Here is a 25,471-nt window from a genome sequence, read left to right as displayed (position 1 = left end):
ATCATAATTCTTTGGTTTACACCCACTTTGTACTTACTCTGCCTGGGTGCAAATAATCACACAAAGCTCAAGACAATGAAATATCAGAGCCCAAATTTTCAGACAACTATTTCGATCTCTCACAGCTATGTCAAGGATAAGTTGTTAGCAACATATTCAGCAGCAGAGAGGAAGAGTACTGCAGTGTATATTACCAAACATTTTCTTAGTGGAATCCACATGGAACATTAAGGAAAATGGAAATTTATTTATTTTACATGCTCAGGATTAAAGCACTGCCAATGCAGCTAATAAGACTGAATGGTTTCAAATATTTTCTCTCTGGTAGATCAGAGAAATACTAGGCTATATCCTGCAATCCTTAACTCAAGCAAAACTCCCATAGATGCCCGGCCAGCTAAAGCTGAATCCAAGCAAGACTGAGGTAATCCTGCTAGGAAGAGAAACGAACTTCGAAATACTTGGCTCGTCTGTAAAATCCCCCACTCTCAACAGCATCTGCCCTTAGATTGTAAAGCTAGTCCCCAACCTTGAAGTTTTTTTTAGACACCTCAGTGGTACTGGATGACCACAGCCATTTTGTAGCAAAAACGTTCACTTGCATCTGCAACTGAGTAGTATTCTGCTCTGTTGGACAGAGACCTGGTCACAGTGATTCAAGCATTTGAGACTTCCAGGTTTGATTATGATAACCCATTATATCTAGGAATGAAACCGCAGACTCTGAAAAAGCTCTAATTGGTAAAAGCACTAACTGGTACAAAACAGAGCACTCCATCAAGTGTATCAACACAGGTCACTGTGGACACATCAACCCAGAGCTCTGCTCTCTACACAGGGTCTCCATGGAATAGAGTCCAGTTCAATGCTTCTGTCCTCCTATTCAAAGCCCTCCATGAAACTGACCCCAGCTATCTAGATTGCCACTCCTTCTGTAACCATGGCAACTTGATTCCACAGGAAGCGTGAGGCTCATGAAAGTAGAAGGACTGTTCATAGAAGCTGGCCTCACACTATGGACCTTACTCCCAGAAAAGAAAAACGACCATGGGCCTCACCACTTCTAGAGTAAAATGCAAAATTCATTTCCTTGGCTTAGCTTTCCCTCAATAAATTCTCAGGCCCATTCACAAACAAATGTAAAAAAGCAAACAAAAAGCTATTCAAGCTTAAGTCTACAGAGTGAAAAGAAAAAAAAAAGAGCCTAATTTGTATTTTTAAACACCTGGGAAGCTCTCAGATACTACAGTGATGAGGCCACAGAAATGCCTAGGTACTTTGCCTGAGTAAGGAATCCAGGATTTAGCACAGAGTAATCCAGTTTTGCTGCATACCACTAAGTAGGTGCTGATAGAAAATACACCGATAAAGCATCCATCTCTTACATTGATAGGAAAATGAATATTGTTATTGATTACGCTGGTGGTGCAAGGTGGTGTGAATTCTAATAAATTTCAGTGACACAGTTGTAGAAATTAAACACTTAATCATCTCTATTGTCAAGTCACATGCAAAGCCATTTGTGAATAGCACGCGCACGTACACACACACTCTGTGCTTACCCTCCATGGCTATTGTTGAGCAGAATATGTGGGAAGGTTAAAGAAATTTACCAAAGGAAGGGAAAAAAAGAAAAACAATATTAATAAAATGCAGCAGGAAAAACCCCAACAAAACATGTGCAGCAACAAGAGATCAGTTAAAAAAAGCCTGCAACAAAAATGCATTCAGAACAATTTTGGCTGGCTCATGTTAGCTATTGGTCCATTTGTTACGGAAGCATAATGTCTGAGCAATCTTCTTAGAACCCCAGCACAGGAAGTGAAGTTATTTGCCATGCACCCATGCTTACATTTTACAAAATAAATGGGGAAGAGGACATGCAAAGCTTGACAGGAACAAACCAATCTGGCAAATAGAAAAGTGGTAAATGGAGTTAGGTGTCTTTTTCATAGTAGGAAACAGTGTACTAGGTGAAATGCTGGTATTTTTTAACATGACTAATAATCCATTGCTTGATAGATCAGGCAGAGGTTGCATAATTCTTGCTTGAAGATTTGTTTTTGAAGTCCTCATAGTAGGAAATATTTAGTCATCTAACTGTACTGCTCTTGTTCATGAAGATTCTTGTTTAAGACTGTGGTTACAAACTACTGAGAGACCATTTTGGACTGATTACACACAACCCATTTGATTCCTTTGGCTGGGTCTTGGAATCACAGAATAAGGGTATCTGTAGTTCTTGATACTTATTTTTTTTCTCTCTGCTGTTTCTATAGCCAATACCAACACTGCTCCACCGCAAACTAAACAGCCAGGGTTATCTTCACATGGTTGGTTGACTTCCCCTGAACAAGTAACTGTATACTGTACATTTTTTTGATGCATCTCTCTCCACAGGCTCCAGGAATTAAGAGCCTCGAGTCTTGTCATTTTTACTTGTATTCTGACATTATGGAAAAGGGAGTTAGGACTTTATAAGTTCAACCAGCACAGTTTGCAAGAGACTCATTTCTTTATCATATTTTTATGCACTAATGATCCCAGGAAAATCTTCTTTTTAACTTGGAAGATTTTGACAAAGCCATGTTGTATTCAAATACAAGCTTCCCGAAAGAAGGTAAGACAAACCAGTTTCAGGAAAAACAGACTTTCAATGCAGAAAATTAACACAAAGCCATTTTTCCTCTGAAAAGAAGCCACTAGCTCTAGCCACTGAGAGTCTGTGGATCTTTTATTAAATCTAATGTTTCCAATTACCTTTGCATTATACTATTTGTCTGGCCCTGGTGTCAAAGGCATATTTTTTTCTGCAAATATTTTTAACGTTCATCAAGTGTTAGTATTTATAAGGGAATTTTAGTTAGAAAAGCTGAATTTAGTAACACATCTGTTATTGCTTTTTACATTTTCTGAGGTTTGGCAACTTGAAAAGCACTGGCACCATTTTATAATAAACAGTCTAGCTCTAAGTGGCCAGTTCTGTTCATTTATGCTGATTCTGAAGCATTCAGATAATCTCAGAACAAAAAACAGAGAGAAAGAGAGAAAGGACCTCGTGGAAGTAGTCCATTTTTGCTAAACGTATGGCTTTGATGGTTTGTTTTGTATTTCCCAGCTGGGGGTGAACTGGGTTTCCGTATTTTTTTCAAAACTATAAAACAGATATCATTAACCATACCAGCGATGTCCACCTCTGCAAGGGAATCCAGGTCTTCACTGCAGACTTAAGAAGGCTAGGATTGGATGACGGGGAGTTTCTCTTTTCCCTTGAGGCATGTTTGTAAAACTTCACTTCGGTTGTCCTTGCTTTACATCATTATTTATTTGTATTATTGCAGCACATAACTTATATGGCTTTGTGGGAGCTTATGTTGGACAGTGCAAGTTTAGCTGTGCTATAATGTCTTCTTCACCTTTTCCCTCTCAAGATATTGTTGGAGCACAAATAAATCACCTCTGTGGCCACTCTTGATGGCATCAGCTGAGAAAGTGGAGGCAGAGGAAAGAATGCTGTTGCTTGAGGATTCTGGGTCGGTAATATTACAACAGGAGAAATCAAGTTTTCATGGTGCCATATTTTACTCCAGAGATGAAAGGAAAGGATGCCAAGAATAAAACACTGCACTGCAGAAAGCTTGTTTCACTGTTACAATATCACCGACCCAGAGTTCCCAGGCAGCATCATATATTGCCCCTGAAAAACTGCTCCCACTGAGAACAGCTCCAGTCTTTTCCACCTCAGGAGGCATAAAGGCCACTTGAGTTTCAACTTCCTGATAATTTACAAGGCAAACAAATCCCCCAAAGCAGCAAACAGACATGTTTAAAGGTGACCTGTATGTTAAGAAACAAATCCCGTATACGTCAGCCCCTGGAAAAGGGGCACTCAGCACATGCAGCTTTCTTGCGCTTTAGGCCAAACTGCGGCATCCACTTCACTGGGATGCTCCGGAGGGCAGAGTTTTGCAGTGTCACAGCCACCAGGGAATCCCGCTTGGGGGATGAAGGGATCAGGTGATTGTTTAGTACATGGAGCAGTTCTGTACAGTTTCACATGTCGCTATTTCATCTCTATCAGAGTTGAAACAGTGAACAAGAAAATCTTTGCAAAACCACATAATATACTTAAATGCACCATTTACTGGGCCCTTCCCCACAACACCCTATCAGGTTTCTAGAGGAGCTATGACATTGCAGCAAGAAGCATACTGGAACATCACAGCAGGGAGGGGGACAAGAAAAGAAGTCCAGTGTCCCACACATCATAATGTGCAGAGGCATGCACCAAAGTGCCTAGGACACCTAACCACTATGTAAATAATCATAACATTGTTGAAATAAATAGAATTGTGGTTATGCTATTTGCTTTCTACCAATTAACATCACTCTGATAAGCTGGGAGAATGGGCAGTGAGAATGGTCTCTTGTACCCTACATATCAGTTGCTCTTCAAGTTGGAAGTAACGGAAAATTAAACTCCAACTAAACACAATGGCAGGTGAAGGGGGATGGATGGGGGAGGGAGAGTATGTTTTCAGGAATTCTTGTTCCAAACAAGGTCTGACTGGAGAGAGATGCAAAACCACAGTAGCAAACAGCCAGTGTGAATATGTCCCATGACAACGTATTCAGTTACAAGCTTCAGTTTTGTTTTCACTTTCAGCATCAGCTCCCACATTAGTAATTATTGATGGTTCTTTTTTGGTGCATAATGAGCAATTAGCTAAAACATATTTCATATGACACTGAGCAATGTACCTTCACTCCTTCATTGTAGCTGTCCACAGGGCTGTTGAGACTGGCAAGGCTACCCAAATGGCTGGGGGCTCCAGGACGAGGTGGTTTCTTTGGCGGAGCTGCGTGATCTAGTTAACAACATATTTTGCACACCTTACAAAAGGACTAATTTATTATATTGACTTTATAACATTTTGGGAAGGTATTCAGCACACTGAATAAGCTTGTTCTATTTCCGTTTATGAAAACTCCATCTGCCAAACTATGCTTCTTATCTTTATTTCAGCTAAAGGAAGTCAGAGACTAAAAGATCCCACACTCTTTTTTCAAGCCTTGAAACAATGAAGATAACATGAACTTTTTAATAAGGCCTCAAAAATCTCTGCCACAAATTTGAAAATTCTGGGGCCAAAAGTTCGGCATTTAAGTAAAATCAGCCGGAGCATCTCCCAAAACAATCAATAGGTGTTGTGGGTTCTTAACACTTCAGAAAATCATGCCAAATTTCATTTAGATGCCTAACCTCAGGTATCCAGTATTGGCCTAGATTATTATTTACTACTGTGGCAACTAATGCAGTTTCTGAGATTAGAAGAAATGTATCAAGGATCATGAACTTGAGTGTTCATGCTGATTATATAGTAAATTTATGGCTTACCGGGTTTACCCACAGGCTGATATATGTGCTGGTTACTAGCCTGTAAAAGAAAATTTAAGTTTAGTATTCTAGTTATTACAGTTACAGTGTTCAGGATCCTCATCTGAAACATTTGTTGTAACTTTAGCCATTAGAGTTATCCAATTTCTTTAAGATTTCCAGCCACAGACATTGCAAAACTATTTCCCCTGCTCCTCCCCCCCACCATCACTTTAAGGTATCACGAGACACATATTGCTTCGAACTACAATTTCAGATCGCATTACTTAGGATAAAAATGTCCATTCATCTTGTGTTGTGCTGCTCACAACCACATTGGCCTTTATCTGTATTACTAATAGTTTGTCCTTGCAAGGCTGATACTGACATAAGTCAAATAAGATGGCACATTTACCACATATTTAGTTCTCTATCAAAGATATTTTTTAAATAAGTTGTGGCTGCTAAAGAAAAAATTGTAGCAGAACAATTAGAAGATTGCCTGCCTCGGGTCTTTTCTATTGCTATAGTGTAAATCAGATTAAACAGACTTTTAGAACTTCACAGTAAAAACAGAATAAATAAAAGATACTCTACTTATTAATTTGGAAATTCTTTATATTGGATTGAAATGAGTTGCTTTGCTAATTATATTTACACAGCTTACTGTCAAGTCAGAGGGAAATCTGTTTAGTTACAACAGAACAAATGCTTTGTATGAGACTTGCAGTTGCCGTCTTGAAATACAACATAATCTAAATACACTCATATGTTTTATGAAAGAGCTTCTGCAGATCGGGGTTTCTCTTGCCAATTAAAAATGTTGACATAGTTACAGTTCTCAGTTAAGCACAGCAATAAAACATCTCAACAGGACATTTAAAACCATTCTGAAACAGGCTGCATAGCTATATGGTAAAAAGACTGGAAAGAGATTTAAAGTCTCAATTGCATCAAATCTAAGGGAGCTGCATTTTCAACACTTTAAAAAGAACTAATTCTGAGAACTGAGGGTTCACCTAAACTGGTGCAAAGACACAGGAGTTCTTGCATGAACTCACCCTTAGCTATGGATGAATCGAGTATAAATCACTGCATAGAGTGCTAATTAATTCACTTGCCCAAACTAGCTGTTACTAGTGTAACCTCAGCAATCAAACTCGATTTTGGTACTCACATGGCCCACATTACTGTAGTAACTGAGCACCTCAGAATCTTTAAAGTATTTATACTCCCATCACTCCAGTGAGGTAGGGAACTATTACCCCCATTTTAGAGACGAGAACTGAGGAATAGAGACATTAAGGGACGTGCCTAAGGTTGCACAGGAAGTCTGTGGCAGAGCAGGGAATTGAACCTAGGATTCCAGAGTCCCAGGCTAGTGCCCCAGCCAATGGATCATCCTTCCAATAGCAAAGCTAATGGGATAAGCAGCACTGGCAACAGCAATGCAGTAGTTATCCAAAAGAAGTTTTGTCAGGTCTGCCCTTATACCAGCTGCCTTATAAAAGCTCAACTTAACCAAACCAGAGGTTGCAACATTTGCAGAAATGAATTTTATGGTATTAAAATTACAGGCAGAGATGGCAATGACAGCTATAGTTAAAGTTGTCTAACACTTTCCATTAAAAGACCCTGTTTCCAGCTACTTAAAACTTGGCCAAACTTTAACCATGTGGTCTGAAAATTTCCATGCTGGGTCTCTGCCTCATATTTGCAGAAATACTGAACACTCATAACTGCAAATGAAGCCCACTGGAGCTGCGTTCCATGTATTCTGAAAAATCAAGCTCCAGCCATCTCAAGCTGAGCACCAAAAATTAGTGGACACTTTTAGCTTTAATCATTTTGTGCTTCAGCTCCCCCTGCTGTAAAATGGGGATAATCTCCCCACCTCATCTCATCTGGGAATGCAGGGCTGAGTAGTGTGAGTTTAACATACAGTGCATTTCTCATTTAGGACCAGGGGTGGCTCTAGCTTTTTTGCCACCCCAAGCACGGCAGGCAGGCTGCCTTCGGCGGCATGCCTGCGGGAGGTCCCCAGTCCCGCGGATTTGGCGGCATGCCTGCGGGAGGTCCACCGGTCCCGCGGCTTCGGTGTACCTGCCGCCGAATTACTGCCGAATCCGCAGGACCGGCAGACCTCCCGCAGGCATGCCGCCGAAGGCTGCCTGACTGCCGCCCTCGCATGGAGCAGCAGGGCGCCCCCCGTGGCTTGCCGCCCCAGGCACGCACTTGGAGTGCTGGTGCCTCGAGCCGCCGCTGTTTAGGACACAAGCAGATCTCCTGGGATCAAGCAGCCATGGGAAGCAAAATTTATTAAAGGGGGTGGGGAGAACTGAACTTCAGTGTCCACACATCGTGGGTGAGTGCTCTAACCACTAGGCTAAAAGTTACAAGGAACCATCTCTCCTGCTGCCTCCCGTTGGGGCTTAGGTGTGTGCTAGGTGACCTGGTGCCTAAACTGAGGCTGCTGTGCACATGGCAAGTGGCAGATCTTTAGACACTATGGACACTTTATCAGCAGAAATTTAGGTGCCTACAGAGACAGGCAGCAGCTGGGCAGGGGTTTTGAGGAGCTAAATTTTGGATTTAGGTACCTGAAGTGGTAGTTAGATGTCTTAATCCCTTTGCGGATCTGTCTCAAAGTCCCTCTCCCCTATAATATTTAAGTGATGAATGAGTACAGTAGAATCTCAGAGTTACGAACCACACACTTCATTTGGAACCAGAAGTATGCAATCAGGCAGCAGCAGAGACACACATACACACAAAAAAGCAAATATAGTACAGTAATTACATTACTGTGTTAAATGTAAAATAAAATAAATAAAGGGAAAGTTAAAAAAAGATTTGACAAGGTAAGGACACTGTTTCTGTGCTTGTTTCATTTAAATTAAAATGGTTAAAAGCAGCATATTTCTTCTGAATAGTAAAGTTTCAAACCTGTATTAAGTCAGCGTTCAGTTGTAAACTTTTGAAAGAACAACCAAAATATTTTGTTCAGTTACCAACAACCTCCATTTCCGAGGTGTTCGTAACTCTGAGGTTCTATTGTACGTAACAATTTGGATTTTTCAACAGCAGCTCAAACTAATGAGAAAGGCGAACTAAAAAAATATGAATTTAGAGAAACACCAATGAAGGCAATCACTAGAGAAAAGTTACAGTCAAGCAGTCCAATTAAATCATTAACACACACACAGCACAATCCCCTACTTTCAATTACTGTGATACAGAGATGACAAAGGAAGTGAAACTATTTGAGACCCCCCACCCCCCTTTTTTTTTTTTTTTTTAAACACCAGACATGACTTAAGTCAGTGAGTGAGAATATATCATAGCTGCAGCTGTTGTCTGGCAGTAAATGAATGAATATTGGATCTGCCCCGTTTGTTTTCTACTAGCTCATTTACCCCCAGAGAGATTGTTGTTGTTGCATTACTCAAGACTTATGTTACTTATGAGAAAGCTCTTCAGTTACTTAAAAATCTGCATAGGTTATTTTAATCTTGCTTCCTGTTGACAGAAATCTAAGCAAAACTATCCCTATTTTTAAATAAAAGCCCTGGCTATACATCACATGTGCACTGTAAAATAATCAGAGTGCATTCGCTAAAACATTCAGGCATCTGTTTCATCAGCAGCACCAAGAAAAAGAACCCCAAACTGTTGTGTGAACAAATTTGCTGTTGCTGCCATTCCCGCAGAAGCTGAGCCTCTGGAAACTTTCAGACCCACGTAATAATAATGGAAACATTTAGCAAACTTTAACTCGCCTCCCATAATCAGGGCAATGTACAGTGTGTTCTACAGAGACCTAGAGAAAGAGCTGATAGATGAAAAGATACCACACATATATACTTACCGGGCCCTGGAGGCTCCCGTCCTCTCGGTCTATGCTGCCTCTGGAGAGCCGCACATCAGGTTTCTAAAGGAATGAAAAATGTGGTTTGGATTTTGTTTATGAGAGCATTACAAATTCAAACAGCCTAGGATTAAATTCAACCTAAAGGCAAGAAAGTACTATAGAAAAATTTACACTTTGACTACTAGAGATGTGATTTCATTGCATTCCTCACATCCCCGGTTCTTGTAACATGCTCCTGCAAGTACAGATACTGAAACTAGCAGTAGTTTCTAAAGAACTGTTTTTCAGCTACCCATTTTCTGCTAGCACATAAAAATGCTTTATATAAATATTGATAGTACCATTTCCCCAACACAACATTGGAAAACCTGCATTTTAATTCTCTCAGAGGCAGCAAAGTCGTTTTTTATTGTATTTTCTTCCTAACAGCGAAAATTTCAACCACAGGATGAGAAATGCTGCGCATTAATTCCTGTTTCCTGCTTGAGAAAGGCTTATATGTACTTGGCTCCATCTCCAAGCCTGCAAATGGGGCCAATTACTGGAGCTCTTCAAACACTGCGTTTAAGATACAGAAAGCTAATAAAGAAGACTGGTTTCAATATCCTTCTGCTGACAGAAGAAGCAATAAACAAATTTACCTTTTATTAGAGTTAAAAACAGTACATGGAGGGCTCTTTTTAAATGGTACAAATGAAAAGCTTTAGGGAAAAGTTTTTTTTTTTTTTTTTTTTAATTTAATTTATCACTCTCTTCCTCACACACCCAGGTATCCACTGTATTTATACTTCTGAGACAAAAAAACATTTGGAAAGACCAACAGATAGGCATTCCTGAAACAATGGCTACTTTTGATCCCAAGACCACAAGGTCAGCTCAGTTAGGAAATTCCTCTGATGTCATGGATAGACCGACAAAGAATGAAAGAAGATCTGTCTTCTACCTCCCTCAGCTAGGAATGTGTATGGAGGAGTCCATTTTCCACTGCACATAATGCCTACTAACTCCAGTGCAAATTACGTGGGAATACAGTGGGGTTTTTTCTTATTTAGATAAATGCAGACTATGATACACTGGATTTCACTAAAGTTATGTCATGTAGGGCTGTAAATTGTTTTGGGGTCAAACTTTTTGGAGGACAAAAATTCTGTGATTTTCATTTAAAACTACCCAGTCTCTATTCTCTGCTTATGAATGAAAATATGGGAGTGCTGTGCCCAGGAATACTCATGGTTTGACATATCTTGTTAAATGTTCCTGAAAAAAATTGATGTTGTGCTATACTGCAAAAACACACCTAATATCAGTCTTTAGGAATAGCCACCATTTGTTGGCAGCCAATAAGAAGAGCCTGAGCTGTGGTACAGTCATACTGTCAGAATTCATTCAGGTTTTCACAGACTATTTACTATTTGTATTAAGGTAGTGCTTAAAGGCCCCAGATGAGATCAAAAACTCTTTGTGCTAGGCACTGTACGACTACATAGAAAGAGACAGTCCCTGCCTCAGCGAGACCTTACATTTTAAATAGACAAGACTGACAAAAGGTGGGAGAAAGGCAGTATTCTTCTTATTATTATTCTGGAAAACTGAGGCAGAGAGAGATTGTGTGACTTGCTCAAGGTCACCCCGGAGAGTCTATAGCAAAGCTTGCAACTGAACCTAGATCTCTTGTATCTCAATCCATTACCTTAACCACAAGAGCACACATCCTTTCTGATGAAAGATTCTTTTTTGCTAGCTATGTAGGTGTCCAATATACATATAAATATATATCTTACATAAACCATGTAATGTTTTTCATTATATTTTAAACTGAACTAAACACCACAAAAATTATCTTGCTCTATCTTAGTAAATCAAAGAGCTTTACATTACAATTGGATTTGGAGCTAGTGTTCAGAAATTGTCTTAGTTTCATTTTTATTTACATTGCAAATGCTCTTGGGCAAAGCAAAAAAATCTTAGTCACTAAAACACTGGATTGGGCAAACTTTAATGATTTTTAAGTTTCAATGAATTTACTTATTCTTCCAGGAAAGTGCCTAATAGCAGCATTCTCTCAGATAATGGTGAAATATTTTGTGTTTTTGAAGCAAAGGCAGAAGCATTATTACATACACTTGACAGAATAAAATACAACTTTCGGTGACATTAAACAGATACAGAGAAAAGGAAAATTGATGGAATTACAGTACTTCTATTTTCTCAGCTTCAATATACAGGCAGGGGAAAAAATCACTATCTTTTGATTGTGACTTGTTTTTAATATTCTGTAACTTTGTCCTTTAAATGCCAGGATCACACAACAGTGCTGTCTGACTGACTACTATATAAAGAACAGAAATCATGTCACACAAGTACTCCAGACAGTTAAAAAGAAACGGTAGAAAAGAGGAAAAGCAAGTCTCCACATGTCCCAACATAAATCTAGACTTTTCACACATGCTCAATTGCTAATACTTGCTCTCAGTCTTATTTCTATAAGCTGGATTCAGTGCCCACTGAAATCAAAAGAAAGACTCCCATTGACTGAATGGGCTTTGGATCAGAGCCTCTAATGAACAATTCACTTATATTGTAAACACAGTTCAATTTTAATCATCTTTAGGGATTCTCTTCCTTTTGGGCTTTGCCAAAATCCATATTTCTGCAATTCCTTCTATATTTACTCCCTTCTCCATTTTTGCCTATCTTGGTTCTTCTGTGGCCCCTCCCCTAACAGTAGTATCTTAGGTTTCAGAGTAGCAGCCGTGTTAGTCTGTAGCTGCAAAAATAACAGGAGTACTTGTGGCACCTTAGAGACTAACAAATTTATTTGAGCATAAGTTTTCGTGGGATACAGCCCACTTCATCGGATGCATAGAATGGAACATATAGTAAGGAGATATATATACACATACAGAGATCATGAAAAGGTGGGAGTTGTCCTACCAACTCTAAGAGGCTAATTAATTACGAGAAAAAACTTTTGTAGTGATAATCAAGATAGCCCATTTCAGACAGTTTGACAAGAGGTGTGAGAGTACTTAACATGGGAAAATAGATTCAATGTGTGTGATGGCTCAGCCATTCCCAGTCTCTATTCAAGCCTAAGTTGATGGTGTCTAATTTGCATATTAATTCAAGTTCAGCAGTTTCTCATTGGAGTCTGTTTTTGAAGCTTTTCTGTTGCAAAATTGCCACCTTTAAGTCTGTTACTGAGTGACCAGAGAGGTTGAAGTGTTCTCCTACTGGTTTTTGAATGTTATGATTCCTGATGTCAGATCTGTGTCCATTTATTCTTTTGCGTAGAGACTGTCCGGTTTGGCCAATGTACATGGCAGAGAAGCATTACTGGCACATGATGGGATATATCACATTGGTAGATGTGCAGGTGAACGAGCCCCATGGCGTGGCTGATGTGTTTAGGTGACCAATAGACTCCAACGAGAAACTGCTGAATTTGAATTAATTAGCCTCTTAGAGTTGGTAGGGCAACTCCCACCTTTTCATGTTCTCTGTATATGTATATATATCTCCTTACTATATGTTCCGTTCTATGATTCCAATGAAGTGGGCTGTAGCCCACGAAAGCTTATGCTCAAATAAATTTGCCACAGTACTCCTGTTCTTTTTAGTAGTATCTTAGTGGCTAATGAAGACCAAAGAATTTATCCTTGCAACATCTATGTGAGATAGGGAAGTGTCACAGATCCACAAGATTGGTCCTATGGCCCCAGCTTTGGAACAGTCTCTGGGAGGACCCCGCAGGGTGCCAGACCCTCTAGGGGTCTCACTCTTCCTTCAGGGAAAGCCGCATGGATTCGCTGGACCTCTGGGCCTTCAGCACCCCTGCTTCACACTGTGAGCTCTGTTCAGTGAGCCCACCTGGAACAGACCCCTGAGGGAGACTTGTACAATTTTAGGGAGCAATGCACCTCCTCTGTCAGGATTTGCAGTGACACTCAGCTAGTGTTGTAAAACAGAGTAGTTTATCAGTAGTCTTGAACACAGCATTGGAAGTCCTTGATTAGCACAGAGAAAAGAAAGTTACAGCAGAGTCCATTCTGGTCAGCACAAAATCCCAAAGCTCTGTCACGCTGACCTCTCTTTGTCCCAGCTCAGGTGTGCGCCTCCACTGCTTCCTGCAGCCAACACTCAACTACTGCCCTAGAACCTCCCCAGCTGGGCAAACTCTGCTTGGCTTCCTGCTGAGAGGTGGGCCATCCATGGTTGTTGCTTGCTAGGTATCAAAGTCCTCGTGATTAGATTTGTCGCTGTCTTCTCAGATGCGCCTCTGATATGGGACCTAAGGTCCAGACAGCTATGAGCCATTCATACCTTTGCCCCTGAGCTTTTGCAGAGCGCAAACAACCCTTTCTACCCTTTAAGGGGTATTTGTGTGTGTGTATATATATATATATATATATATATATATATATTATATATAAACATAAAAAAATAGGAAAATATTAAAATGTAACTCTACCCTGAAAAGTGACTCTAAAAATAGCAACCTGCTCAACAGACTTGTCTCATGCATCATCAACAGAATTGAACCTATGCAAACTCATTGAAAGCAACGGTGTTGCACAGGGATCACTGAGGACATGATTTGAAGACAACGATGCCTACAGGTAACGATCAACTGATGATGGCTAGGCAGAGGGCCATTTAATATCCATTTAATTTATATGTATCTTATTAAAAATATAACTGACTTGACTCTGTGCACAAAGCCAGCCTATGTAAACACATGTACTTACAATTGTTACCATTATTCTCCAACCCTTGGCTCTTTCTGGTTGTCTATAATATTCCTTTATTTTATCTGGTCTTAAATTAGCTCAAAAGTTTTTTTTGACGCAGGGTCTGTCTTTTATTGCATGTTCGTACAATACCTACCACTATGGGATATCAGGGCCTTTAATACTTATCTATATAAAACCAACAACATGGATAGCCCTTTGCAAAGAAGCATATTTCCCAGGGGCTAGCAGGTACTGGCCTGCAGCAGATATGAGTACTTCAGAAATGTAAGTACATAAACAACAATATAAACACTTTCAGCCTCTGTCTAAGAATACAGTGCTCAATGACTAATAACAGGCACAGATGGCTTTCCAAATCCCTGGAGATAATTCCCATTCTGATTTATTCACGTGTATAGCTGTGGGTTATCAGTTCAGCAAAGTCAGAGTTCTAAAGGCAATCCTATTGCAGCTTTGATCTTTCTAAGTGATAAGATTTCACCGACCCTTTTAGCCCCTGGGTGCTAGCACTGGAACAATGATATGCTGCCAGAATTTTAACGAGAAAAAAAAATCCTACCTCAGTTAGCAACAATGCACATGACATTCCCTGAATAAAATACTCGCCACCCATCACACACAAAAATCTACCAGTTTCAGACTCTATCCATCATTCTAAACCGCCAAACCAAATCCCTCATCCTTTCCATTCCCTACCCCATGCCCAGTACCTTTTGACTCACCATGCTCCCCCTTCCCTAGAACCTTATGGAGACTTCCCTACTTGACAGTGGCAGATGACAGGGATTGTGTGGCTGGTTGGATGGGGAGCTGATCCCCTCTGATGATTAGTTGGTCGGGAAAACATGTCCCCTTTGGTTCTTGAGTGGGCAGTGGAAGGATTTTTCCAGTGCTTATTGGGGCGGGGGATCTCATGGCATATGGACTTGGGAGGTAAAGCAGAGCAAAGTTCCCAAGGAAACCAGTCGGTTGCTGAGCCCCATGAAATAAACCCATCCAGCCAAGCTGGTGTGTCTTGCAGAGTCTAGTTAACACCATGATAAGGGATAGAAACATTTTATAAAAAATGAAATCTGAAGATGTTGGATAAATTCATGGTTTAGGATCCCACATTTACCTGGGAAAGTTTATCACTTGCCACTGGTGAGTGGATTTTTCAAGCCCCGATTCTCCTCATGACCCTTAATGACTATAGCAATAAAACCATCTTCAAATACATTTCATGTATTTCCATAATATGAAATCTCTCTCTCTTGACCAGTGGTTCTCAAACTTTTTTACTGGTGACCCCATTCACATAGCAAGCCTCTGTGTGCGACCCCCCCTTTTAAATTAAAAACACTTATTTACATATTTAACACCATTATAAATGCTGGAGGCAAAGTCGGGTTTGGGGTGGAGGCTGACAGCTCGCGACCCCCCATGTAATAACCTCACAACCCCCTGAGGGATCTCAAACCCCCAGTTTGAGAACCCCTGCTCTTGACCTTTCAGACTGTGGGGCTGAGCAAAGGTTTCTTTCAATGGCAGAAGTACTGAATGTACTAAGCAAAAAATGGAAGTGTAAGCAAAATATTTTGTACTTGTCCTATTTCTACAGATTTCTTTAGAGCGGGAAGAAATTATATCCTTCTGGTCGTAAATACACAGTAAATCAAAAGCCTCCAAAAGAAAGGGGATTTCTTGTCTACATCTAATAAAGTGTGGTGTCACATATCTGAATTCTTTTGGAAATATCAACATGGAGTTTTCAGAATGGATGCATATAATGAAGAATTGGAATATAACCTACTGTACTTACATTACTGTTACTCATTAATAAAAACATATTGGTATTTTCAAGACATGCCAAGCTATAATATTTTGGTAGGATTTTCTCATGCTAAAAATTAAAACCCTATTTTAGTAGCAAGTCACATCAGTTACTCTTGAGTTACCGTTCTCAGAGTCAAAGTTGGACAAGTATTAAACCATATGCATGTGGGAACTTTTATATACACAAAAACAAACAGCAAGATAAGGAAACTATGCAAGTTATTTCATCCACAGCTATTGAGAGAAGGGAATATAAAGTTTTTAATGTAGCACTGCTCTCTCTGATGCCACAAGTGCTGAGAAACTGCTAAACAGAGTGCATATGTGCCTAATGAACAATTAGGCACTGTCAAAACAAAACCAGAGAAGGATCCAAAGTGGGAATAAAATACAAATGGGTGAACAGATCATTTAAATGCTGTAAGAAAACATTTGACAGAAGACCAACATTGCACATGTAGCCAACCAGAGGTTCTGAATCTAAAAAATGTGTCTGCAATTATTTGGAATTTAACTGGCAATATGATGTTTAACCTGAAACACACACATGTATGCACATACAGTATATTTCCTCATCCAGGGTTTTTGTATAGGGCACCCGTCACCATGATATTTACACATTACTAAGGTAAATTATATCTACATGATGGAGGCTTCTGTTTGTCTTCTTTCTTTAGTTGCAGAAGGCTCTCCTTTTGGGTTAAATTATACAGTCACACACACACACACATATAGTCTATAATCTAGAAATGTCAAAATTCAAATTTCAAAAATCAGGAATATATTTGATAGTCGAATAAAAAAAAAACAGAATCACCAATAAAAGTCTTAAAAGAATGATTTAAAAATTATTATAACAAATGAATTAACAGATTTACTTGAAAATTCATTCTGTATTCAGAGAGAAAATGATGTAAATTTGGGTTATACATACACACAAACTATGACTCTAATCCTGCAATCCCATCCATATGGAGAGACCTCTGCCAACATGGATTCCCTATGAATCAATAGGGCTCCATAAGGGCACAAGTACCAACCTACATAGATCAGAGAGCAGAACAGTGGCCTACATTTTTTTTGTCGGTGCTACAGAGCTGAAATTGAGTGTAGCAGAGAGGGTGGTTTGGTGTGGTAAAGTATTGTGACAGTAGTGCGGTAATGCTTGGAAATTGGTATTGTGTTGATGTGAATGTTGCTTTAACTTTGGATTTCCTTGTTTTGTGCTTGTGTTGCTGAGAAAAATACACACGAACAAGCGTAAATAAGATTGTGTGTGTAAATAAATGCATGCAAACCAACACATGTGAGGTAGGCTGCAGTTCAGAACGAGATCTTCATTTATATCTTGGACTATTTTAGGCACTGTCTTAATCTGGTTACTGAATTAAGTTATAACTATAGAAACCAGCAGTAATCTGATTTAAGTGGGTCCACAAAGGGGTTTTCAATTAATCAAAAAACAAATTGTATTTACCCTGGTGCAACTTTGATGTTTAGACATCATCATCATGTTCCTATTATGCCTCTGGTGTTTAGGGCAGTGATGAAGCTTCTCCACTCCTGTCTGTTTCTGGCAAGTCTTTCAATGGTTCCCCAGCTGTGCCCCAGGTTTTTCAGCTCGGCTTCCACAGCTCTTCGCCATGTTGTTTTCGGGCGGCCTCGTTTTCACTTGCCTTCAGGTGCCCATCTTATTGCTACTCTGGTGATGGAACAGTTTCCATTCGAAGCACATGACCGATCCATCTCCAGTGCCTCCTGGCAATGATGGTGCTCAGATCCTCTTGGCTGCACTGTGTCAATAGATCTTGGTTTGAGATTGTTCTGGGCCAAAAGATATGCAGGATTTTTCTGAGGCAGGTTGTATGGAATGAAGACAGTTTGGACATGTCATACTTTCTCATTCCCCAGCATTCTGAACTATAAAGTAGTGTTGAAAGTAAACAGCTCTGATAAATCTTGAGTTTGGTTTTGGTGTTGTATTTTGATGATTTCCAGACGGTATTTAAGCTCCCGAAGGTGTTCCTGGCTTTACAGATTTTATTCCGGATGTCCTGGCTTGTTCCACTGTCCTGGCTGATGGTGCTGCCCAAGTATGTTTAGACAAGACCTTGATAAATAATGACTCTTCACTTTTATAACCACTTAAATTTGATGATCTCACAGGGCTTTACAAACAAGAAAGCCTCACAACCCCTGTGAGAGTTAGGTCAATATCCTTTTATTAGAGATGGGGAAATTAAAGTTAAGTGATGTGGTAAAAATAGGGTGACCAGATAGCAAGTGTGAAAAATTGGGACGGGGTGTGTGTGTATGTTAGTGGTGGTAATAAGTTGCCTATATAAGACAAAGCCCCTAATATTGGGACATCTGGTCACCCTAGGTAAAAATCACAATCAGTGAGAGACTAGAATCCAGAACTCATACCTGGCAGACTCATGCTCTGTCCAATAGAACATCTGAATGATGAAATAAGCAAATGATAGACTTCTGCTTGTTATGCATAACATGCTTAATACTGTTATCCCATCCCTAGATTGTTAGCTGCCAGGTTTGGAGACTTTTTTTTTATTTGTCTGTACTACACTTAATACAATAGCAAGCTGTTCCTTGATTGGTGCTCCACGCACTTCTGTAATACAAAGAACTGTAGAGTAAATTTTGTCCATCGTCTTTCAGTTCCTCAGCACTGTGAGACACTGATCTCCAAACATTTACATTTTAGTCATTTTTGTCAAAACAATCTGAAAGAAAATATCTTACTGCTAATTTAATTCCTCATAGTGCAATAAAGATGCCAGCCCAGACAGTGTGTAGTATGATCTACCTACCAGCAGATGGACAGGAAAAAAAACCCTGATGTCAGCCCTGTAGTAAAAGAGGTGTCCTAGCCAAATACATGACCTCCTAATTCACTTCCTGTCTCCCAGCAGGTAGAGTTTTCTGTGTCTCTAAGCTTGAAGTTTTTAACAGTTCTTTATTCTATCTAACCTTGCTTCTATACTGACTGAAGTAGTTTTAGCTGATGGCTTCCCTTGAGAGATTTGTTTATTATTTTCTTTTTTATAAGCAGGATTTCAGAATACTGAATTCAGTTAATACCAACCAGTTAATACTGACAGATGCAAACAGAATTTCTGTCTGTCAGTATTAACCAGCTTTGCATAGTAAATCAGTTTTATGAAAGCTACTTTCACAGATAATTTCTTCTCTGCCCATGCAGTAACTTAAATTTTGGTGCCATTCCAATTTCATTCCTTGTTTGCACTGTCCCTGTTAACAATAATCATAGAATAATATATTCAGTGTTAACTATCTTTGTGCTGTTGTGTTTGGAGCTACAGTTTCCTGTTGCAGAAAGTACAGAAAATTCTGAGTCTATGAGCAAATCAGTGTTCTTCCTGGTAAGCAGTGGTTGCACTAGTGCAGGGGTAGGCAACCTATGGCACGCGTGCTGAAGGCAGCACCCGAGCTGATTTTCAGTGGCACTCACACTGCCTGGGTCCTGGCCATCGGTCCGGGGAGCTCTGCATTTTAATTTAATTTTAAATGAAGCTTCTTAAACATTTTAAAAACCTTATTTACTTTACATACAACAACAGTTTAGTTCTATATTACAGACTTAGAGAAAGAGACCTTCTAAAAACATTAAAATGTATGACTGGCATGCGAAACCTTAAATTAGAGTGAATAAATGAAGACTCGGCACACCACTTCTGAAAGGTTGCCAACCCCTGCACTAGTGCCATCCCCAGTATGGTCTCTTCTTAATGCTCAATGTATCATAATAGGCAATTGGTAAATTTCTGTTCTCCTGAGAAACTCGATTCTCTGTGGTAGAAGCAATGCATGTTTTAGGAGCCTGGGGTATGCTGACTGCCTTTGTAAACAGACCTGATTCTGACCTCACACCCATGCAAATTGGGAATAACTTCATTAAAGTCAACTGAGTTACATTCGTTCAAAACCAGTCTAAGGGGAGACTGAAATCAGGCTCTGACACATCTATTCTCTACACACAGAATAATCCTCTGAAAGTTTCCTAATTTTTAGGTGCATCATGCAGGAGGAGAATCATGTTTCTGTAGAGATTTTCTACCAAAACTCATAGTCCTAATGTTTTCTCGATGGAAAAGTATTCTTACCAGAGCATATGTGGGACTCAGCAATAGATTGGAGACAATAATGAACTCTGCTCTTCTCTATGAGATGAAAGAGGAACCACAGATGGGAAATACTGGTGAAGAGACCATGAAGAATGTTCAGAACAAACCTCACACTGAATCTGATCTTGCACCTTTACACATGCAAGACTCTTGTGACATCTTCAGGAGATATGCACTGGTAAGGTCTGCAGATTGGGCCTATTGTGAGGACAGCTGAAGACATCATATAAGACACACTGAAAGCAATCTTCTTGGACAGTGAGACAGAATTCAAATGAAAGGTGAGAGCATCTAAAAACAAATTTCTCCTGATGGATGTTAGGCAGTCTGGATTTAACAGGGAAGTTCATAAAAAAAATTTAGATACAAAGGAAACCTTTAACCTTCTTCATATCTATGACTATGGTCCATTAGAGACATGTGCTAGTAACCTGTTTTCCACCATAATTTCCCCAGGAATAAACCTGGAGAATGAAATCTCATTTTCAAGAACTGCCTGGTTGTTAATTAAACAGTTTCCTTCGACAACATACTATGGATTCGAATATTATGCTAATAAAATGTCAGCTTGTAATACCTAGCAATATATAAATCTCCATTAAATCTGTAACTGGCATCCCCCCCCCCAAAAAAACCCCTTGAAGTCTCTGAACAGAATACATACTAAGAAAAAATAGGCAGGAGATGAGCCAAAGGTGAGGGTAGCATCCTTTCCCCTATGATTTGCTCAAGAAACACAAAAATAATCATCCAAGATGAGATTTTGGAATTTTGCATGTAACTCTCCATTTCCCCTTTTTGTATCCTTCAAAGAGTTCACACCAGGCCAATCCACCCTTCTGAGGAATGTACAATATAGCTGCTCCCAGAGCTTGTCAACACTACTTCTAATTTTGCTGGAGTGTGTCACCTGAGTGCCAGTGATGGACAACGCAGGCTGATAAAGGCAGAATGAAATTTAACAAATTCCTCCAAGCTGATGCTGAAGCTATATTACAGGCTACGAGAAGCTTCCTATCAGTCTTCATTGACGCTGCCAAATCCCACCCCATGGAACTATCCAGAGTGGTACACTCTGAGTATCCATTCTGAGTATCTACATCCTGTATTTGAACTGAGTACCTAGAGCTGCAAAGAACTATCATTCTACTTCACTGAAAAGATCATGCACATTTGGAAAGGCTTCCCAAAAATTTCAATCCACCCAATCTGCAGCCCATAGTTTGCTTGCATTCCTCAAGTTCAGTACATTCACTCATCAAGAAGTTCTGGATACCCTAAAGGAGTCTTGACCCAAGACTTGTGAATCCTATCCAAACCCTTCCTGGCTTGAAAGAGAGAGTCATGAGCAACTGGTGCCACTCATGACCAAAACAGCCAACACCTCATTCAGGGAAGGACCCTTCTCTTCCTCTTTCAAACACGCAAAAGTCCACCCAACACTAAACAAACCCACCCTGGATACATAAATTCTAGCCAAATACCTCAAAGTGTCAAACTTCTTTTCCTGAGCAAGCGGATAAGAGAAGTTAGCCAAAAACCATCTTCAACCTTATCTAACTGAAACTAATATCCTGGGTTTGACACAATCTGGATTCAGGCCAGGACATGGAACTCTATTGATTTACTGGTACTGATGACCTGCTGCCAATAGACAGAAGGCAGGCATCCATTCTTATTCTCCTGGTCTTCTCTGCAATATTTGATCCAGTTTACAATAAGACAGCTGTCTTGCCTGAAAGAGGTCGCAAGGGTCGAAGGTAATACACTAAAATGATTTAAGTCCTTCTTGGAGAGATGCACCCAAAGAGTAGTGATGGGACACTGCACGTCTACTATGTTGCCTCATGTGGAGTCTCACAAGTTTCACTTGTCTCTCTGACCCTATTCAACACCTGCATGTAGCCATTAGTTGAATTGGTCAGATGACATGGATTCAAGTGCCTGTAATATGAACATGACATGCTCTACCTATTCTTCACCACATACAACCATAATGCTATCACCAGTAATTGGATGAGATCAGCTCATGGATAAAGAATAGCTGGTTGAAACTGAATCCAAGCAAGACAGAGGTGATGCTGGTAGGCAGAGGAAAGCATTCTGAAGCGTTTGCAGCCACTGTGCAATCTTCTTTGGTAGTGGATCGACACCTGCAATTGGTCAATCAGTCTGTAGCTAAACTCTCACACAGCAACATTGGTAAGCAATGCTTTCTACCATATCCAGTTGGCTAGGAGACTCCATACCACCTTGGCAAATGATGACCTGGCCTCAGTTATTCAAGCTGTTGTCAGTTCTGAGCTGCATTAAAGCAAGGAGATACACATGAGATGGTTGAGTTCAGGATCCTGACAAAAGGAAGAAAGGAGAGTAGCAAAATACAGACCCTGGACTTCAGAAAAAGCCGACAGACTCCCTTAGGGAACTGATGGGCAGGATCCCTGGAAGGCTAATATGAGGGGGCAAGGAGTCCAGGAAAGCTGGCTGTATTTTAAAGAAGCTTTATTGAGGGCACAGGAACAAACTATCCCGATGTGCAGAAAGAATAGCAAATATGGCAGGCGACCAGCTTGGCTTAACAGTGAAATCTTTGGTGAACTTAAACTCAAAAAGGAAGCTTACAAGAAGTGGAAATTTGGACAAATGACCAGGGAAGAGTATAAAAATATTGCTACAGCATGCAGGGGTGTAATCAGAAAGGCCAAGGCACAACTGGAGTTGCAGCTAGCAAGGAATGTGAAGGGTAACAAGAAGGGTTTCTACAGGTATGTTAGCAACAAGAAGGTGGTCAGGGAAAGTGTGGGCCCCTTACTGAATGGGAGAGGCAACATAGTGACAGATGATGTGGAAAAAGCTTAAGTACTCAATGCTTTTTTTGCCTCGGTCTTCACAGACAAGGGCAGCTCTGGGCAACACAGCATGGGGAGTAGGTAAGCAGCCCTCAGTGGTGAAAGAACAGGTTAAGGACTATTTAGAAAAGCTGGACGTGCACAAGTCCATGGGTCCAGATCTAATGCATCCAAGGGTGCTGAGGGAGTTGGCTGATGTGATTGCAGAGCCATTGAAAATTCGTGGTGATCGGGGGAGGTCCCGGACGATTGGAAAAAGGCAAATATAGTGCCCATATTTTAAAAAGGGAAAAAAGAGAACCTGGGGAACTACAGACTGGTCAGCCTCACTTCAGTCCCCGGCAAAATCATGGAGCAGGTCCTCAAGGAATCCATTTTGAAGAACTTGGAGGAGAAGAAGGTGATCAGGAACAGTCAACATGGATTCACCAAGAGCAAGTCATGCCTGACCAACCTGATTGCCTTCTATGATGAGATAACTGGCTCTGTGGATATGGGGAAAGCGGTGGATGTGGTAGATCTTGACTTTAGCAAAGCTTTTGATACGGTCTCCCACAGTATTCTTGCCAGCAAGTTAAAAAAGTATGGATTGGATGAATGGACTATAAGGTGGATAGAAAGCTGGCTAGATTGTCGGGCTCAACAGGTAGTGATCAACGGCTCAATGTCTACTTGGCAGCAAATGGAGTGCCCCAGGGTTCGGTCCTGGGGCCGGTTTTGTTCAACATCTTTATTAATGATCTGAATGATGGGATTAATTGCACCCTTAGCAAGTTTGCAGATGACACTAAACTGGGGGGAGAGGTAGATACGATGGAGGGTAGGGATAGAGTCCAGAGTAATCTAGACAAATTGGAGGATTGGGCCAAAAGAAATCTGATGAGGTTCAACAAGGACAAGTGCAGAGTCCTGAACTTAGGAAGGAAGAATCCTATGTACCGCTACAGGCTGGGGACCAAGTGGCTAAGCAGCAGTTCTACAGAAAAGGATCTGGGGATTACAGTAGACGAGAAGCTGGATATGAGTCAGCAGTATGCCCTTGTTGCCAAGAAGGCCAATGGCATATTGGGCTGTATTAGTAGGAGCATTACCAGCAGATCAAGGGAAGTGATTATTCCCCTCTATTCAGCACTGGTGAGGCCACACCTGGAGTATTGCATCCAATTTTGGTCCCCCCACTACAGAAAGGATGTGGACAAATTGGAGAGAGAACAGCAGAGAGCAATGAAAATGATTAGGGGGCTGGGGCACATGACTTACAAAGAGAGGCTGAGGACCTGGGGTTATTTAGTCTACAGAAGAGAAGAGTGAGGGGAGATTTGATAGCAGCCTTCAATTACCTGAAGGGGGATTCCAAAGAGGATGGAGTTGGGCTGTTCTCAGTGGTGGCAGATGACAGAACAAGAAGCAATGGTCTCAAGTTGCAGTGGGGGAGGTCTAGGTTGGATATTAGGAAACACTATTTCACTAGGAGGGTGGTGAAGCACTGGAATGGGTTACCTAGGGAGGTGGTGGAATCTCCATCCTTAGAGGTTTTTAAGGCCCGGCTTGACAAAGCCTTGGCTGGAATGATTTAGTTGGTGTTGGTCCTGCTTTGAGCAGGGGATTGGACTAGATGACCTTCTGAGGTCTCTTTCAACCCTAATATTCTATGATTCTAAGTCTTCAGCAATTAGGAAACTAACTGGTACAGAATGCTGCAGAATGTCTCCTCAGCAAAACTGAACACATCAAACCTGTATTCCACTCCTCTACACTTGTGTCTCATAGAATACTGAGCCAAGTTGAAGGTCTCAGTTGTTTTTTTCAAAGCACTCAGTGGCCTGGGCCCAGAGAACCTACAAGATCACCTAAAGCTCCACGAAGACAATTGTGGTTGATAAATTTGTCCCTTTGGCACAATGGAACTTTCTGCAATGAGGGTAAAGCTCATCTGTGCAAGGGACAGTTTTCTTGGGGGCCAATTCAGGACAGTAGAACAGACTCCCACAGGAACTGAGGACCATCATAAACCTACTGCCTTCCACTCTAAGTGCAACGTCCTCTTCTTTGCCTTCTGTGACAAATATTCAGCAACATGTGTACATTATAAAAAAATTCTAACACAAAACATTCCACTGTGCACACTTCTCCCCCCTGGGGAAAGGATGAAAAATCATGAGAAGAAAAAAAACACATGACAGATATTAGTCATGATGCTTAATGTACTAATGAAAGGTGCTCAGTTATTATAGTGGTAAGCATGGCATAAGAACCTATATAGAACAGAACAGAGCACTGTTCCTCATCCTGTGGTCTGACTGTGCTGTCTCTGTAGCATTCCCAGTAGAATCATAGAATATCAGGGTTGGAAGGGACCTCAGGAGGTCATCTAGTCCAACCCCCTGCTCAAAGCAGGACCAATCCCCACCTAAATCATCAGCCAGGGCTTTGTCAAGCCTGACTTTAAAAACCTCCAAGGAAGGAGATTCCACCACCTCCCTAGGTAAGTCATTCCAGTGCTTCACCACCCTCCTAGTGAAAACGTTTTTCCTAATATCCAACATAAACCTCCCCCAGCTGTTGGTCTGAAGAGTGAGCATCTGAACACAGAACTTGAACTCTGAGTCTGTGTTTTGCTGCTAATATAGATGTTT

The 25,471-nt window shown here is 40.7% G+C and overlaps 1 protein-coding gene across 6 annotated transcripts in view; it reads right to left on the bottom strand.

Moving 5' to 3' along the window:
• PTK2 (protein tyrosine kinase 2) overlaps positions 1–25,471 on the bottom strand; it is a 349,972-nt gene that overhangs the window by 10,200 nt on the left and 314,301 nt on the right. For all 6 annotated transcript variants that reach the window (XM_054017938.1, XM_054017937.1, XM_054017936.1 and 3 more), the window contains 3 exons: positions 9,246–9,308; positions 5,399–5,438; positions 4,762–4,868 (listed from right to left, as the gene is read on the bottom strand). In XM_054017938.1, coding sequence (XP_053873913.1) covers positions 4,762–4,868; positions 5,399–5,438; positions 9,246–9,308 — 210 coding nt within the window. The remainder of the gene's footprint in view (positions 1–4,761; positions 4,869–5,398; positions 5,439–9,245; positions 9,309–25,471) is intronic.

The sequence above is a fragment of the Malaclemys terrapin genome, chromosome 2 (assembly GCF_027887155.1).
Source record: "Malaclemys terrapin pileata isolate rMalTer1 chromosome 2, rMalTer1.hap1, whole genome shotgun sequence".
In the NCBI taxonomy this organism is placed as follows: domain Eukaryota; kingdom Metazoa; phylum Chordata; order Testudines; family Emydidae; genus Malaclemys; species Malaclemys terrapin.
The sequence above is the reverse complement of the archived record's forward strand: the minus strand, read 5'-3'. Positions and strand labels throughout refer to the sequence as shown.